At 52.5% G+C, this 16529-nt stretch overlaps 4 protein-coding genes across 4 annotated transcripts; all 4 read left to right on the forward strand.

Moving 5' to 3' along the window:
• Window positions 1–3146: 3146 nt before the first annotated feature.
• J4E84_003087 (uncharacterized protein) lies at window positions 3147–9762 on the forward strand (the record flags this gene model as incomplete). The annotated part of the gene is made up of 3 exons (XM_049385705.1): window positions 3147–6367; window positions 6418–7934; window positions 7982–9762. 3 exons carry the CDS (start codon window positions 3147–3149, stop codon window positions 9760–9762), a joined length of 6519 nt encoding a protein of 2172 aa, XP_049246582.1.
• Window positions 9763–11185: 1423 nt separating this feature from the next.
• On the forward strand, window positions 11186–12569 carry J4E84_003088 (uncharacterized protein; the record flags this gene model as incomplete). Its single annotated transcript, XM_049385706.1, has 2 exons — window positions 11186–11356; window positions 11406–12569. The coding sequence occupies 2 exons, from the start codon at window positions 11186–11188 to the stop codon at window positions 12567–12569; spliced, it is 1335 nt and encodes a 444-aa protein (XP_049246583.1).
• A 341-nt stretch (window positions 12570–12910) lies between these two features.
• Window positions 12911–14713, forward strand: J4E84_003089 (uncharacterized protein; the record flags this gene model as incomplete). The annotated part of the gene is made up of 2 exons (XM_049385707.1): window positions 12911–12971; window positions 13020–14713. The coding sequence occupies 2 exons, from the start codon at window positions 12911–12913 to the stop codon at window positions 14711–14713; spliced, it is 1755 nt and encodes a 584-aa protein (XP_049246584.1).
• A 519-nt stretch (window positions 14714–15232) lies between these two features.
• On the forward strand, window positions 15233–16482 carry J4E84_003090 (uncharacterized protein; the record flags this gene model as incomplete). The annotated part of the gene is made up of 4 exons (XM_049385708.1): window positions 15233–15394; window positions 15450–15780; window positions 15872–16105; window positions 16178–16482. 4 exons carry the CDS (start codon window positions 15233–15235, stop codon window positions 16480–16482), a joined length of 1032 nt encoding a protein of 343 aa, XP_049246585.1.
• Window positions 16483–16529: the final 47 nt, after the last annotated feature.

Here is a 16529-nt window from a genome sequence, read left to right on the forward strand (position 1 = left end):
CACCGTTATTCAAATGCGTTCGCTGAGCCCACGAGTCGCGCGGATGCTGACTGCCGCCTTCAGATTACCACCGGGCAGCAACTACCGTGGTTCGTACCATCACGGACGACGGGAGACATGAGAACTACTTGCGCCATCCCGAATACCAGGCTTGCAGGCCGAGGCGGTCGAAGCGCTGAGTTGCGTCCGCATGCATACTCGTCCGCAATCAAAACTTGCAGTTCTGACGCGCCAGAATGTACCGCCCTGTTGGTCAGAAAAGCAAGCGTGTTGTTACGTGGACCGTCTTGACGCGTTCCAGAAGTTTCCGGCGTCATGCTGCGCCGCGGAACGATCATCTATTGTTGGAGGACGATAGCCAGGTTCATACATCTCCTACTCGATCGCCACGTGCAATTGTTTTGCGGTGGTGAAACAGCGTTCCTGCAGGAAGCTCGTACGCATGAGAACCGCTACCCGGGTGCAGAGTAGCTCCGTCATCATCGTATGAGTGGCGTGTGTAGTCTACAGCTGATGCATTCTACTTCCACTACCTAGGTACCAAGGCGTCTAAATGTTGAGGACGGCAGGGCTCCACGGTTGGACGGGTTCTCGGGATGCTATGCAGCGCGTCTGAGTACTTACAACAGGGTCTGCAAAGGTACTAACAGTGTCAATTCATAGTACCCCAGACTTGGCTTCTCCGTACCAAGGAAACGCATGACGGTAGAGAGCGCACTTGGACACACGACCGAGTTCCACTCTCTACCCGCGCTCGATTCAGCCCTGGAGATGGCCCGTAGGACCGGTACCATTTAATATAAGCAGCGTCGAGACCACCTGGGCGAGGAGCCTTGAGGTACACGGGACGTACCAGCAGGACTTGAGTTTACCCCGCAAGCCGAACAACGGCGGGGCCGTCTACCTCTTTGGACCTAGTACATCGTGGAACGATGCGCGATACCTGGAAACCTGCAACACATCCCGTCTGGCACACCAATCGCGCCGACAGAAAGGCTATATCAATGGTAATTATAGTTTGTGAAGCGACTCCGCGCCCGTCGCCGAACAGGACCGCGGCTTCGATACGCGAACGGAAAAGCTGACTGCGTTGAACCATCAGCAAATCTTGAAACCTTGGAATCTTGGAAGGGAGTCGAAGAGGCTTGACACGATAACTTGAATTTTCCGTCGGATCATAGGCGTGGCCTGGCAGAAATTGGTGAGCCGAAGAAATTCCAACAGGTAGCACAACATTAGCCGGTCAGCCAATCTCTCCTTGGAGGATCTCTCGTATCTGCAAGCCACCTTGAACACAACAAGATACAACGGCCATGGCTCAAGATCTGGCATGGCGCCAAGTGGCCTGCTTATAGCCGTGATGCACCCAGATATGAGGACAGTGTAAGAAACCGTGTCGCTTAGGCGTCGTTTACTAATCGTTAACATTTACACATACTGCCGAGCAGCAGACCCGGTTGTCTGAATCTCCTAAATCTGAAAGTGTTAGACGGACGTCTGCTACCTGTCCGGGCTCGTAGGATACGAACACAAGAGGCGCGCAAGCCAAGTCGTTTCAGCGATGATCTATTTGTTCTCCGTTACCCCAGATCCGGTCAACCGTCTGTGATCGATGGCGCTACTACTCACTACTCGATACCCGATGGTCACAAGCACCGTTTCGCTACTTTCATGCAACGACGGAGTAGCGAGAAGCTAGGTTAGCTTAGAGGCCTCGGCCTCAAGACCAAGGACCAAGCCAAGGTCTCTTTAGGCACGATCCTACTACTACATAGCGCCGTGGCAGTCCGGAGCTGAGCGTGAGATAGAGGTTCCTTCTTCGTATCAGCTGCATCATCCCTCCACCACCACCGACTCGCTTGCCTGGACCTTGGCTCTTTCTTCTCGCTGGGAGCATGCTCGTGCAGTGACTTCCCTTGCATACTGATACAACTCCCACGTAAGCCAGTGTAGAGCAAAGAAAACGCGGCCAAGGTTTCAACAAGAGTCTGCTCACCACTAGTTGTTACAACTACGCCCTGTTGCTGCTAAAGCTTTGGCGCTGTTTCCAGATAGCGGAGGTCACAGGAGCTCGCTACGGAGGTACGTCTGAGTGAGAGTGTTCCAACGTTGCTAAGCACCAATTGAACAAACCATAGATGCCCCACCAACAAACGACGAGAACCCATCCCCCACACTGTTACATTCTGCGCAACAGCTATATCAAACGTCGAGTGATATAGTTGGAATAAGGTTCAGTCAGGGAGACGTAGTTCAACGGCGCACAGTCTGCATTGCTGTGGCGTGATTCCGCTGGGGTGGAAACAAATATCCGTCTACGCGAAGTCGATCATGGCCTCAATACGTATATCCCTATCTCATCCACGACCGACTGACTGGTCGGATGTTCAATACAATACTACCGACAGCCTGGAACTGTGCAAGCATCGGTGTGAAGATGTTGACATGTCACTATAGCCAATACATGCTGTTGGCAGTAGGTATCGAGACTTGTCTTCAAGTCTGTCGTAGTCTGCGCTCGTACAATCTCTGGCTAGAGCTCAGAGTGGGTTCTTGATCATCGATCCAACACTGAGAGTCATTCTCGTGACTTACCAATAGCGCATGCACGCCGCTGCCTGGAGGTCGTTGCTGGAAGTGTCATCGCCTGAATTCCTACGACGGTTGCCTGACGTCAACATGCACTGTGCTAAATGAGCCAATCTTCTGCTTGACGATTCGCATAATACTGGCTTTTGTCCATATGCGGGTGTGGTTCACGCCGCATCTTGCACGGGTTGCTCGGAAGCCAAGGTCTGTCGAGTTAGCGACGGGGTGTCGCAACAACATTGTACCTAGAAGATGAAGTTGGCGATGGAGAAACTCTGCGCATTGCGAGAGTTACCTAGGTAGACGGGCTTATGGATAGAATCACGGGGGGTCTTGCGGCTCAACGGTCGCGCCTTCTCAAGGATAGGGCTGAAGGGGCCCAACGCTAGCCAGATGCGGTAGCGTGTTTTCGAGTTGTTTGGCCGCGGTCTTTGGGTGACGTGCGCGACGACATTGAACGACACCATACCTACCAGCGCACCCGTCTTCTTAATAATGTATAATCTACGACCCTTTTGAAACTTTGCGCCTGAGACCATCCCGCCAAGCCATCGAAAATGGCAACCAAAAACGAGACGACGCGCACGCGCATCGACCGAATCAAGGCAGACTTACGGTCAACTACGACATGCACGAACACCACGGTGACGGCGCTCCAGAACCTACTGTCCGGTAAAGAGGAGGATGCGCCGCAAAAGGAGAATGTCCGAGTAAAGGTGCAGGCTACGGCACGGCGGAGAGGCGCGACAGCAACAGCTACAGCGACGGCGGATATCACCAAGCAGAAGAACTCGACGCTTGCGCCAAAGGAGAAATACGTACTAGCGACTGAAGTTGCCAATACAACGCTCCAGACACTCGCCGATGCGCTGAAGAACCCGCTGCCCGCAGTCGCTGCTCGCCCCCCTACCAAATCGAAGCCAACGACCGCCGAAGATGCGCGCAAGCCGGCTAGACCGCGACTCGGTCATACGACGAGTTCCTCCGTATCCCAGAAGCCTCTTAGAGAACGATCCATCTCTCAGCTCAATAACTCGCCCCAAAAACGTGCCCCGCGTCGGTCGTCGTCGTATTCGTCCTTCCTCGCACCAGGCCCAGACCCTGGTCTTCTCGCAACAGCAGAGTGCGCAAGAACGGCATTTGCATACTTGGGTACAACAGAGGCACAGAGAGTACTGGGCAAGGACTCTCAAGAATTGCAGTACGAGAACGGTGTGCTCGTGCTTATTAGCAAACTTGTCGCGCTGGGCCTAGATAACATGGCAGTCAAGGAGCTCAGAGGACTGAAGAAGAAGCTGGATAAATATCTTGGTCAAGATCCGGTAAAAGAGGAGCCCAAGTCTGGCCTACAGCAGCCGGGAACTGCAGAGAAGGAGAGCATTGCGTTACTACTCGACTTTGCGACGGTCGACCCGAAGAGCCCTGCTGTGCCATTAATAGCGAACTTCCAGATATACACATTGCGCATTATTGCGAAGCTCAAGAGGCCCCGGACTATCGAAGCCACATGGGAATATCTGAAAATGACCAACTCCTCGTCACCTATAAATCTGCTCTGGCACACTACGAAGACATCGAATGGCCAAGCGAAGGCGGCGAGACAGTTGGAGTCCCTGGCGCAGACGATTCTCTCCCTATGCCCGAGTATATCGAGCGCGGAAGACTCTAACAATCTACAACCATCTGCGGAGACCGTACTTCTTCTACAACATCTGGCCTTTAGCACCCGGAAAAAGTGGTGGAGCCTGGCCAAGCATCAAGGCAACGTCGATCGGGAACTCTTAGAACCATTCACAAAGTGCTTGGTTGCTTTCGCTCGCAGATCAAAACTCACACCCAGCAAGAAGTTCAAACTTGCCGAAACCCTGCACATCGACCTGGCAGGGCTCCCGACTGATTCCACTACACCGTCCGCTGCGAACAAGACTCTTTCCTCTCTCGCTCAAGCTGCGGGCTTGTCCGATCAGGCCCTCCGGTGGCTAGGGTCGTCAAAAGAGGCTTCGAGCCTTGATGCATCCGCAGCAAAGCAAACAACAAGAGCGATACGGATTGCTATCATTAATCTTGAAGCGTTTGTGAAGGGCGAAAAGAAGTCAGACTTGGAGGAAACCATTGCCACTGCACTTGATGTTTTGCAAGGAGGCTTAGGTGGATCTGTGTCCGATCTGGAAGCCTTATTTGCGGAAGTGAATTCTCTGCGCCGCGCTGCCACACGATTAATCATTGCAAGTACGTCGAAAACCACAGAAAGTTCGGAAAGAACTTCGATCGAACATCATGCGGTACCAATCATTGCAGCAAGCGTGCATTTCTTTGCCAGATTTCTCGGTACTGCATCGTCGAGTGAATCAGACACGAAATCGCAAAACCGACACTCTGAAAGAATTAGCCTGGCCTGGAAATGTGCGAAGAGTACTGTTGACTCTCTGATGGCATGTTGCAAGCAGACGATAAAGACGCAAGACCAATGGCAAGAGCTTGATACTATTCTTCAGGAATGCTCACATATCCTACGCCGATTTGATGAAGAGATCGAACATGGGACGCTTCCGGCAGAGGGGAACACTTCTCTCGTTGGCGCGTACCTGATCAAGCTGTCAAATGCATACTGGTCTCTATACTCACAACTGCGGAGAGCGCGGTGCAATCCCGAAGCCCTTGTTGTAGCCATGCAGCGTTCGATTGATCTTTTGCAATCCCGGTCGCCATCCGAGCGAGAAAGTGGGCTTCTTTCAATGAAATTAGAGCACCTGGGCGAAGCATTGCAGGATCTGAACCACATCGACCGTTCTCGCAACGCCTTCCAAGAGTGTCTGCAAAGTCACCTTACCGTCGATGCGTTGCAGCAACTCTCCAAGGAGACATCTACATCATCTCTGCACAAGGTTCTTAGCACTGAGGGATCTTTTGACGCTCTCGTCCGGGTGTTGAAAACGCTCCATCACTCATTCATTAGATTTGGTCCCCAAGAATCAGATGAGCTAGCCTTCTATGACCAGGAAGAGTTGGAACCCGGAACGAGAGGAGCCATCTTGGAGTTACAGCTTGGTCTCTACCTACGAACGTTGTCCAAGAATCGACAGTGGGACTCAAACCTCAACAAATCGATATGTACCCTTGTGGAACGACTGCAACAGCTTTACGTACCAGGAATCTTTCCGATCCGACATCTGAGGCTCTCTATCACACTTCTTCAACTCTCCCAACAGGACCCACAGATCTTGCCTCAGCACCTGAGTTCACTTGATGCCACAGACGACAATAGCGCGCAAACAGCAAGCAGTGATGACGTAGGACTCAAGCACTATGGAGCCCATCTAAAAGCGCATTGTGATCTCAAGATCTCGATGCAGCAGGCTTCTCCTCCGATAGAAACCTTCAAGCAGTGCTTTGCGGCATGGGAGTCTCTCGTCAGCTCTACGTCCTCATGGGAAGCACTCACAGACCGGGTCGACAATACGGAGACCTGGTTGCAAGACCTCCAAGCATGTCTCGAATTCCTCAACGCGAAAGGAGAAGAGTATGCTGCTCTACCACTCCTGCATCTTTTGGTCAGGGTTCTGGAGCTACGGAACGACTCTGATGTATCCGAGCTAATCACTGCGCTGTGTGCCCTCGGTCTTCAGTTTCTCCATCTTGGTTATACCGGCAAGGCGGGTTTATCCTTGGCCAAGGCTGAGGCGTTGATCGAACGCCATGGTCCCTCTGTAGAGGTGAGATTGCAATGGCATATGGCGTATGCTGAGTACCTTGTGGGTATCGGTAATACTACCAAATGGTACGTGGAGTAGTGTCTTATCTTGACGGAATTATACTAACACTGGGCAGTCTGACTACTATGACAAACGCACAATCTCTGGCGCTCAACGATCGACAGTTCATGGATCTCGCAAAGTCAACGACAACCCTCTCCGGTAGATTACGGTTCAACAAGATCGTGGCGGCTGCGTCCTATGTTCAGTCGCTTCTCGCCTCAGCTACTGGCTCGTACAAGGCAGCGGCTCAACATGCAAGGCAGTGCGTCACAGTCAATCGTCGCATTTGGGCCGCCCTTGAATCACGGGCCAATGCGAAGAAAACGACAACCGTGGACAGCAAGGAACCCATTGCGCCTCTTGTCATGTCTGTAACGCATGATGCTCTCAACGGGCCTGACTTCTGGTCCTTGGTTCCCGCGTTGTACCGAGCCTTGATGCAACAGTCCCAGATCTTCGCCCATCAAGGTCTGTTACACGAAGCTATCCATGTCGCTGAACAGGCTGAAAAGGTCGCTATGGCTACAGGATCCGCAACTCTGATCACGGACAACGCTAGTTGGCGCGCTGACTGTTGGGCCCAGAGCGGTAGACCCGACAAGGCTGAGACAATCTTCAATGCTCTGAGCCCCGATACATCCCGCAAATGCTTGTCTACTGCAGGCTACCATTCAGCTGTAGCCAGGATGCACCACTGGAACGGTCAATACGAGCAAGAGATCCAGTCTTATGACCTCATGGAGAAGCTTCTCCAGGAGCTAAGCTCTCCCTCGTACATCAAGACGTTGGAGACTTCGTCACCCTCGGTCGATGCGCTTGCTGATCAGGTCTCTTCTATGACTCTAGAGACTACGGAGAGTGTCAAGGCGAAACCAGCCACCAGAGGCCGTAAACCCGCAGCCAAAGCTGCACCAAAATCGGCTGCTAGAACAACCGCCGGTGCCCGGTCCAAGGCCACAGGGGCAACTGCGAAGGCCGTCACAACGACCAAGCGTCAAATAGGGAAAGCCGTAGTATCTGAAGCTTCCAGTATCGCCGAACAGTGTTCTGCGTTGTGCGCTTTTCAGGCGAGCATGAGAGACCGAGCTGTCCTTGCTAGCCTTCTTCATGATGATCTCGATAAGGCCCTGAGCATTCTTGATGAGGCAGAGCAGCTTCAGGCCGGGCTGAGTCAAGAGGTGTCGCACATGTGGGCTATCTTCAAAGCAAAGCTTGCACAAAGTGCGAAGCAGATTGCTGAAGACTTCACGGTGAACACTCTGCCAGAATCGACCATCGCTTTTCCTGCGTTTGGTCTCAAGGAACGAAGACTCTCGGACGCAACGACCACCAAGAAGGCAACTGTGGGACCTTCAGCAACTACTAAGACTGGTCGAGCGAAGAAGCAAGCCAAGGTGGACTTTATGGATACGCTTCGCGAAGCACGTGCACGACTCGTTGAAGCACACAGCCTGTGTGCTACCAATGGATCTAATCACCTATTCCGCCAAACCTCCATGGCGCTAGGTCATGTCACCGTTTTAATGTCCGCCGTTTCTGGAACTGAGCTACCGGGCTCCCTCCACCCATTATACGCAGCCTACATGAGTGGTATGTAAGACGCAGCACATGGCAAACATTATACTGACAACACTCAGAGCTCCCTAAAGTCAACGCCTTGCGCCTCGTGCAAGAGTCAACAGAGGCAGAGAAGCAACAACTGTCACGCGATGACTGCCTGCGATGGCCAGCCGCTGATTCATCGCATTTCGCCTTCAGCTCAGTGTCCAGCTTTCAGAAGGAGTACGTTGACATCATTCCGGAAACTTGGTCTGCTGTATCTCTGGCACTTAGTGAGGCCCGCGATGAGCTGTTCATCACCCGGTTTGAGCGTGGCTTGTCTCCTTTCGTATTGCGCCTACCGTTGGCTCGCCACGCTTCGCGCGAGATGGACGAGGAAGAGTTCTCGTTTGAGGACGGCAAGAGAGATTTCGATGAGATCATTGAGCTCAGTGATTTCAGTACGCGATCTGCCAAGGACATGACCTCGAGAGAAGCAAGACGCCAGTGGTGGGCCGAACGCGAAGCTCTGGACACCCGACTTCGTGAGCTTCTTATCAACATGGAAAATATCTGGCTGGGTGGCTTCAAGGGCATCTTTTCTCAGCATGAGCGTCAGCCAGCTCTACTAGCTAAATTCCGAAAGGCTTTGGAAGATATACTCAACGAGCACCTGCCTTCCCGTAAGAAGAAGAGCACTCAAAAGCGACCAGTCTTGGATACACGAGTACTGGAGTTGTTTATTGGGCTGGGCGACGCTACCAATGAGGATCTTGACTTGGACGAAGCGCTCATGGATCTCATATACTTCGTTGTGGACATCCTCCAGTTCAACGGCGAGCGCAATGCCTATGACGAGCTCGATTTCGATGCCATGGTCGTGGAGACGTATGAAGCACTACGCGCCTATCACAGCGCGTCCCACAAGCTTGACGCTGGTTCTCGTCACACGATACTCATCTTAGACAACAACTTACATGCGTTCCCCTGGGAGTCGCTGCCTTGCCTGGAGCCGCTTTCTATCTCGCGACTACCTTCCCTTGCTGCCCTTCGCGAACGAATACTTTCGGCACGGTCCTCCACAACTCAGCAGGACGCTGCTCCGGGACATTACATAGCCACAAGTACGGGAGGTACAAGCATGCTGAATCCATCCGGAGACTTGTCCCATACATCGAAAACCATCAAACCGCATCTAGACGAGCTTGCAGGCCCCTGGAACCACATCGCCAACCGCGCACCGTCCGAGAAGGAATTCGAAGATGCACTGCGTGAGAAGGATTTGGTGTTGTATTTCGGTCACGGCAGCGGTGCACAGTACGTCAAGTCAAAATCAGTGCGACGTCTCTATCCCGGCGAGCAAGATGAAGGGGACAGAAAACCTGGCTGTGCGACCACACTCCTCTTCGGTTGTTCGTCTGTACATCTCACTGAAAACGGCATTTTCGAGCCTTCGGGTATGCTTGCGGCATATCTTACTGCCGGCGCTCCAGCAGTACTTGGCATGCTGTGGGATGTCACTGACAAGGATTGCGATCGGTTTGCCGTCAAAGCGGGCGAACTATGGGGACTATGGCCTGAGGCACAGGAAGATTCGCCACCATCCAAAACGCCCGCGAAAACGCCCGCGAAGAAGGCGAAGGGCAAGGGTCGAGTTGCGCAATTGGCCGAGGAGGTAGAGATTGCAAGAAGCGTAGACAGTGCGAAGAAGGGAAAGAAGTCCGCCAGGTTGGTGGATGATCGTTCGAACACGGGTCGGGTGTCGCAGAAGGGCGTTGGGTTAGACGAGGCAGTGCGGGATGCGAGAAAGGCCTGCTACCTGAAGTACCTGAATGGGGCTGCTGCAGTTGTATACGGGATTCCAGTGTATTTAGACTAGCGCAGTGAGGTCGGGCAAGACCACGGCATAAATAATGAACGCATGAGGGGATAGTTCTAATAAGCACGAAAGAAGATCCCTCCAGTTGGGTCGCGCTCAGTAAACCTTATTGTGACGCGCGTTAACTTTGGTACGGAAGCAACTCCGATGGCCTGGTCGGCGGCATGAGGGCCACGGTCTGCTGTCAGCGGGCGCGACGACGTGATCATACGATCTTCGCATCTCGGAACTCCACAATCTCGAGCGCGTCAATACGCCCGCTACACTTTCCGATCTTGCTCGCGACGAAGTCGACGCCATGGCCGAACGCCCGGCCAAATCAGGGTCATCACGAAAGCGAGCCCTCGTGAGCTGCGACCGCTGCAAAATTCGACGGGCACGGTGCATACGCGAAAATGCCGAGGTGCCATGTGCGGACTGCAAGGCAAATGGCGTGGTGTGTGAATCGAAGCTTCCACGTAAACAGAGGGTCTATGGCAGTGTGGAGACCCTCAGCTTACGCTACAGAGCCCTTGAGTCGCTAGTCAAAGGCCTCTTTCCGGATGAGAATGTTCAGGACACAGAGACCCTGTTCAAGATCGCCACGACCAGGAACATTGCTATGCCCGCGAGCGACGACTTTACTCCCGCAGACATCTTCAGCAGTAGCAGTAGCGATAGACAGACTTCTTCGCTGGAACAGCAACAACAACAGCAACACTCATTGCAGCCATCGCCAGTTGCTCAGTCTGCCTACTTGGGCTCGCACACTACCACGTATCCCCTGCACTCTGCTCGGCGCACTACTGCCTTGTCTACAAGCAAAGAACGTCTTCGTCAGCCCATAACGCAACAAGTATCTTCCCAGACTGACGAGATCGTTCGTACGAATCGTGGTGCCTCACATTATTTCGGGCCGTCGAGTAGTTTCCGACTTGCATCGACTATCCGTACCCTCGCGTCCCGATGGAAGGCCGTATCAGGCGCCGATTTTCCTGGCCTCCGATCATTCACCTCAAACCCCTCGAGCCGATCGGGCTCAGCTCTCAAACGCAGCAGCACGAATCCGTCTGAAGATGAATTCGCTCCACCATCCTACAGTCAGCGTCCAGGTTCTAGCCATGGCAGCCGCAAGAGATCTAGGACAGAGTGGGAGGCATCAAACGATCCGTCGCAACATCATGATCACTCATCACGTCTAGATACTATTGGTGATCTGATACCCGCAAAGCATATCGCCGACGCTCTAGTAGCAGTCTACTTCGATCACATACATGTGTACTTTCCCCTTTTCAATAGAACAACGTTTCAGATCCGGCTGGAGGCTACGTACTCACGGAAGACGCAGTTGTTCGAAGAGTGCAAGGACATGGGGTGGCTAGTTTCCTTGGCCTTGGTGTTGTCGTTTGGCTGCCAGAAATCAAAAGCAAATGATGTCGACCAAATGAATGTACTTCGCCACAAGTTTCTCGCCTTCGCCAAAACCTACTTTCGGACGCTTCTGACATCGACTCGTCTGGACAATGTCCAAGCGCTCGTTCTTCTCAACATGCATCACCATAATATTGGGCAGAAGAGCAGCTCGTGGCTACTGATAGGTCTTGCTGCACGTATGGTACGTTATATGCTTTACAGGACACCCATGCTCTGCTAACACATATCAGGCCATTACCATGGGAATGCATCGAGACAGCACCAACGTCCAATTCGAACCCATCGAATGCAATACGCGCCGACAAGTCTGGTGGTCCCTCTACATATTCGAAAAGACACTGTGTGGCATATTGGGCCGCCCAACAGTGATTGATGACCGAGAGATGTCGATGAGAGTCCCAGACGCACCAATGCTAGAGCAAACGCGCATCAACGCAGCATTCATGAATCTCTGTTCCGACCTAGTGTCCACATCGTACCGCATTCGACAACGTGCCTATTTCGACAAAACTTCTGCCGAGGAACGGTCCCCAACCATCGCTGTCGCCATAGCCCTACTACGGGAGTGCGACAACTTCTTCGCAAAAATACCTCAGCACATGTCAATAGAAGACATGCCAGGGCACCCAGATCTGAAAGCAATGACATTATTGCTACACGTCTACTATTACTACACGCGTTGTGTCATCTCCCGAGACTTTCTCATACAAAAGGTCGAGAGCAACGTCTGCTTCCTGGAGAACAAAGCGCCCCCAATTTCAGAAGACTGGTCTACAACCCTAATCCTGGCGGAGGACTGTGTTGAATCAGTACACAAAAGCCTCCAATGCATCACCATCGGCATCGAGCTGGGGATATTCGAGATTATCGGTTACTCCTGGCTAGACTTCTTCTTCGTATTCCACGCCGTGTTAATCGTATGCGCAGATTTTCTTGCACGGCCCAAGGGCCAAACCGATTCACCGAGAGACGTCGAACGTAAAGCGACAGTGCGCACTGTGCTCGACCAGGTCCGCGGAATGCAGAAGCTCGCACCTACGTACAAGACCCTTGGCCGGATCGCGCTGCAATTCGCCACAATAACTGGTGTTACTCAGGATAACGATTCGCCAACAGTACCGGATGTGCCAGAGGAGGGGCCTCTGGACAGTGTGGTAGACATGGCGGCCGAGGAAAGAACGGATAATGCCGACATACTTGATATAGGGAATGATTGGTATACAGACGCGACGGCCGATTTGGGATTAGACTTCTTCGATCTGAGTCAGGCGACACATCCAGGGTCATTCCCCATCATGGATCCTCCGTCGCGTTCTGAAAACACGGGCGATCAGACAGGCGACGTGGTGGACGATTGGACAGACAGGGCACTAAAGGGGATGCACACGCTATAGACACGAGGTCACGCGTTGGGAACCAGGGAAATTGCACCAAGATACCTATATTGCCGTCATGAATTAATTCGCAAATTTGGATGACATCATCATCTAGCGTGGTGTTGAAGTTTGGTGAGCGCTTGGCGATGCACGATCGACCGATAGCCGCAGCCAGTCAAGATCGGACCATGCCGCTTTGAGATTTCATGACGCATTTGTTCGAGGTTGATGTCGTGACAGCTGCAGACAAATACAGGCCCGCAGTAGCTTGCGCTCCTGCAGCGCGTCGCATAAGTGCTGAGCCTTTTTCTTCGATGCCATATTCAACCGACAGAACGCCTATTCTGCCCACCACGAATATGGCAGGCGGTAACAAGGATGGAAAGAAGAAGGTGCTGGTTGTGGGGGCTGGAGCGGCTGGTATGTTGAACGCGTGTATTGAAATGCATCGTTGTTGATTTGAGGCAGGAATGTCGTGTGCTCACCATCTATCCGAACACCCCGACAAATTCGATGTTACCCTCATTGATGCAGTAGATTACTGTGGTGGCCAGGCTTTTTCCATTGGAGTCGACAAAGAGCGCCATGGCGCCGAATGGCTGAACCAAGGTGTTCAGGGTGGAAGCTACATCTTCCACCACACCATGACGATGTTCGCGAGACAAGGCCACCACGCAGATCCAGTCAACCTCCAAGTTTCCTTCGGCAAAGACGACATCTTCTGGACCAACGTCTTTCCCACAGAGCTTCTTGCGCGCCATCAAAAGGAAATTCGCAGGTTCCATACCATGATCAAGATTGTCCGTTGGTTCGAGATTTTCTTCGCATTGATCCCGATCAAGATTCTATTCAAAATGTTCTGGTTTTCCGAAGAGTTCACCAACACTGTCGCCATGCCCATGATTGCACTTTTCCTGGGAACTGGAAATGAGACGCCAAATGTACCCAGCATCATCCTAGAACGACTCTGCACTAGTCCAACGTACGGCATGTGGTATCCGGTAGACAAACGAAGCATTGCTAGCAACCTGCCGCCCATGGTTGTTTTCCCAAAGTTCAGCGAATTCTACGAGCGCTGGAGGCAGGATCTACTCAAGAGAGGTGTCAATGTTAGGCTTTCGACGGAGATCACTCGGGTTGTAAAGCGAGACAAAACTGGTGTTACTGTTAGGTTGATCAAGCGCACGCCCATGCCTGATTCGCACAACCCCAACAGTGTCCACGTACCCTACGACGACGAGCACAACGCCGATGCGGACGCGCAAGAAAAGGAAGAGCACTACGATGAAATCATTCTCTGCGTACTCGCCGACACCGCAAAGCGCATCCTGGAACCCGCGGCCTCATTCCGTGAGAAGAAAGTCCTGGGCTCCGCCAAATTCTCCGACGACATCACCGTCACACACTGGGACAGCGACTACATGCACAAGCACTACGAAAACTTCTACGACCCAGAAAAGTCCGCCAAAGAGCTCTCCGGCGCCGACCAAACCGCCCGCAACCAATACGCCGAGAAGAACTTCAAGCCCATGTACTACATCAAGATGTACCCGCAAGACCGATCAAAACTAGAAATGTGCTTCGACTGCACAAACTACCAAAGTCAATTCCCACCGGACGTCCCCTTCGACAAGCACATCTTCCAGACTATCTACCTCAACAAGGCGCGCGACGGCCATCTATGGAGCATTGACGAGATCAACAAGGACAAGATCATCCGCAAGGACTGGTGGCACCAGCTCTGCCACTCATGGACACACTACGTCTTCGTAGTACCATGGATGTGGCTACTTCAAGGACGAAAACACACTCGCTTCGCAGCAGCATGGACGCTCATCAACGCCCACGAAGTCGCTGTCATGAGCGGTATCGCCGCGGCTGTTGATCTCGGTGCGCAGTACCCTGCTGATCTTGAGCGCGACAAGTTTGCTTTCTTAAGCTTTAGGTTGTATTATCTGTTGGCGTATGGAAAGTGGTATAGTCGTAAGGCGACAAAGGAGACGAAGGAGGGGCCTGGTAAGGATTGGGCGAGTGGGCTCTATGGGAGTGTTTACAGGGGTCCTGGCGTCAGTGAAATTGATCGGTTGCAGTGGAGGGAGGAGAATGATATCAAGGGTGAGCCGGTTACGTATCAGTATCCTACCAATGCTGGGACGCGGTAAGCTTTGAAACAAGCTTTGTAACGGGAGGGGTGGAGAACGAAGAGTGGGCCGTGACTGGTGTCCTGATGGCTGGTGTAGCTTTACCAATACCACATCTAATATTCACGAGTGAACGACTACCGCAAGCCTTGCTCTTCTCCATCTCAAGCTTTTGTCAGCATGTTCACGATAATCTACCTTTAACCTCAACTCGCGGTCCATCACCCAACACTAATTCCGTCCCAAAACGTCAAGTAAGCCTACATCTACGATAATTATCATCAAGCATTGAATTCATCGTGCAAGCAAGGCGTAGGATCGACATGGTATAGTCGTACATCCAGTCCCGAGTTGTAACCCGCGTTAACTCCGTCAAACTCCGCCAAGACCCTGCATATCATGACCACTTATCTCCACAGCTCCACATGGCAGATGTGTAATGATGTCGTTGCTGGAAATTATAAGTAACCCAAACATCCAGGATATCATGTACCCAGAATCGAGATCGCCACAACAGAATACTTGACCATCTAACCAACCATGCCATCCAAAACCCCCCTCGACATCGTCTTCGGCTGCATGACCTTCGGCCGCGAAGGCGAAGAACAAGTCCGCACCTCGGACCTAAACGAATGCGCAGCTATTCTCGATACCTTTCAATCCTACGGCCACAACGAGGTTGACACGAGTCGTTTCTATGGCGTACGCACACTCATTCGCTGTCACCCTCCTCTTCCCACCGAACTAACAAACCCAGGACGGCACGTCGGAAGAATACCTCGCCCAACTCTCCTGGCAGAAGCGCGGTCTAGTGATGGACACGAAGTTCTTCCCCAACGTCCATGGACTTTTCGGCCGTACACCCACGCACTCTAGGAAGGAGGATATGGGCAAGAGTTTAGAGGAGAGTCTTACTGCGCTTGGGGCGGAAAGAGTGGATTTGTGGTATTTGCATGCGCCGGATCGGACGGTGCCGCTTGAGGAGACGGCGAGGGCGGTGCATGAGCTGTTCCAGGAAGGTAGTGGTAATGGCAAGGAGGGGAAGAAGTTTAAGAGGTGGGGTGTTAGTAATTTTATGGCTTGGGAGGGTATGTTCAGTCCACTTCATGCATGCGTCCTGTCCCTTCCAATCCTGCCTTGTTTCTCAATATCAGATACCATACTAACAGTTGATCACAGTCGCAGCAATCTGCGAGATTTGCAAGGCAAACGGATACCAGTTACCGAGCGTATACCAAGGCGTATACAACGCACTCCACCGCAGCATCGAGCACGAACTTCTCCCCTGTCTGCGCAAATACAACATGTCGTTCTACGCATTCAATCCGCTAGCTGGAGGCTGGTTGACCTCACGGTACAAGCGCGAGACGCAGAATGAAGCTCTGGAGGCTGGGAGTCGGTTTGATGCGAACCGTAAGTTGATAACCTGCATCCATGCTTGAAAGTCATCGAGTGGAGAATGAAGCTGATGTGAATGTTTCACAGGTATGCAAGGCAAAATGTACCGCGCGCGCTACTGGAACGACGAGTTCTTCACTGCGATCGAGAGCCTGCGGTCTGAATTACCTGAAGGGCAGACGGAGAGTGAGACGGCGCTTCGGTGGATGATGCACCATAGTCAGCTGAAGAAAGAGTTTGGAGACAAGGTTATCATTGGGGCGAGTAGCAAGGGGCAGTTGGAGATGAATCTCAAGGACTTTGAGAAGGGGCCGTTGGATGAGGGTGTTGTGAAGGCGCTGGATCAGGGGTGGGCGGTAACGAGGGGGGTGACTTGGAAGTACTTTCACTAGATTGGGGGTCGAGATCGAGGGTGAGGAGGTGAAATGCGGTGGGATAC

Source organism: Alternaria hordeiaustralica (assembly GCF_023758085.1).
Source record: "Alternaria hordeiaustralica strain BMP 2776 chromosome Unknown scaffold_4, whole genome shotgun sequence".
Lineage (NCBI taxonomy): Eukaryota > Fungi > Ascomycota > Dothideomycetes > Pleosporales > Pleosporaceae > Alternaria > Alternaria hordeiaustralica.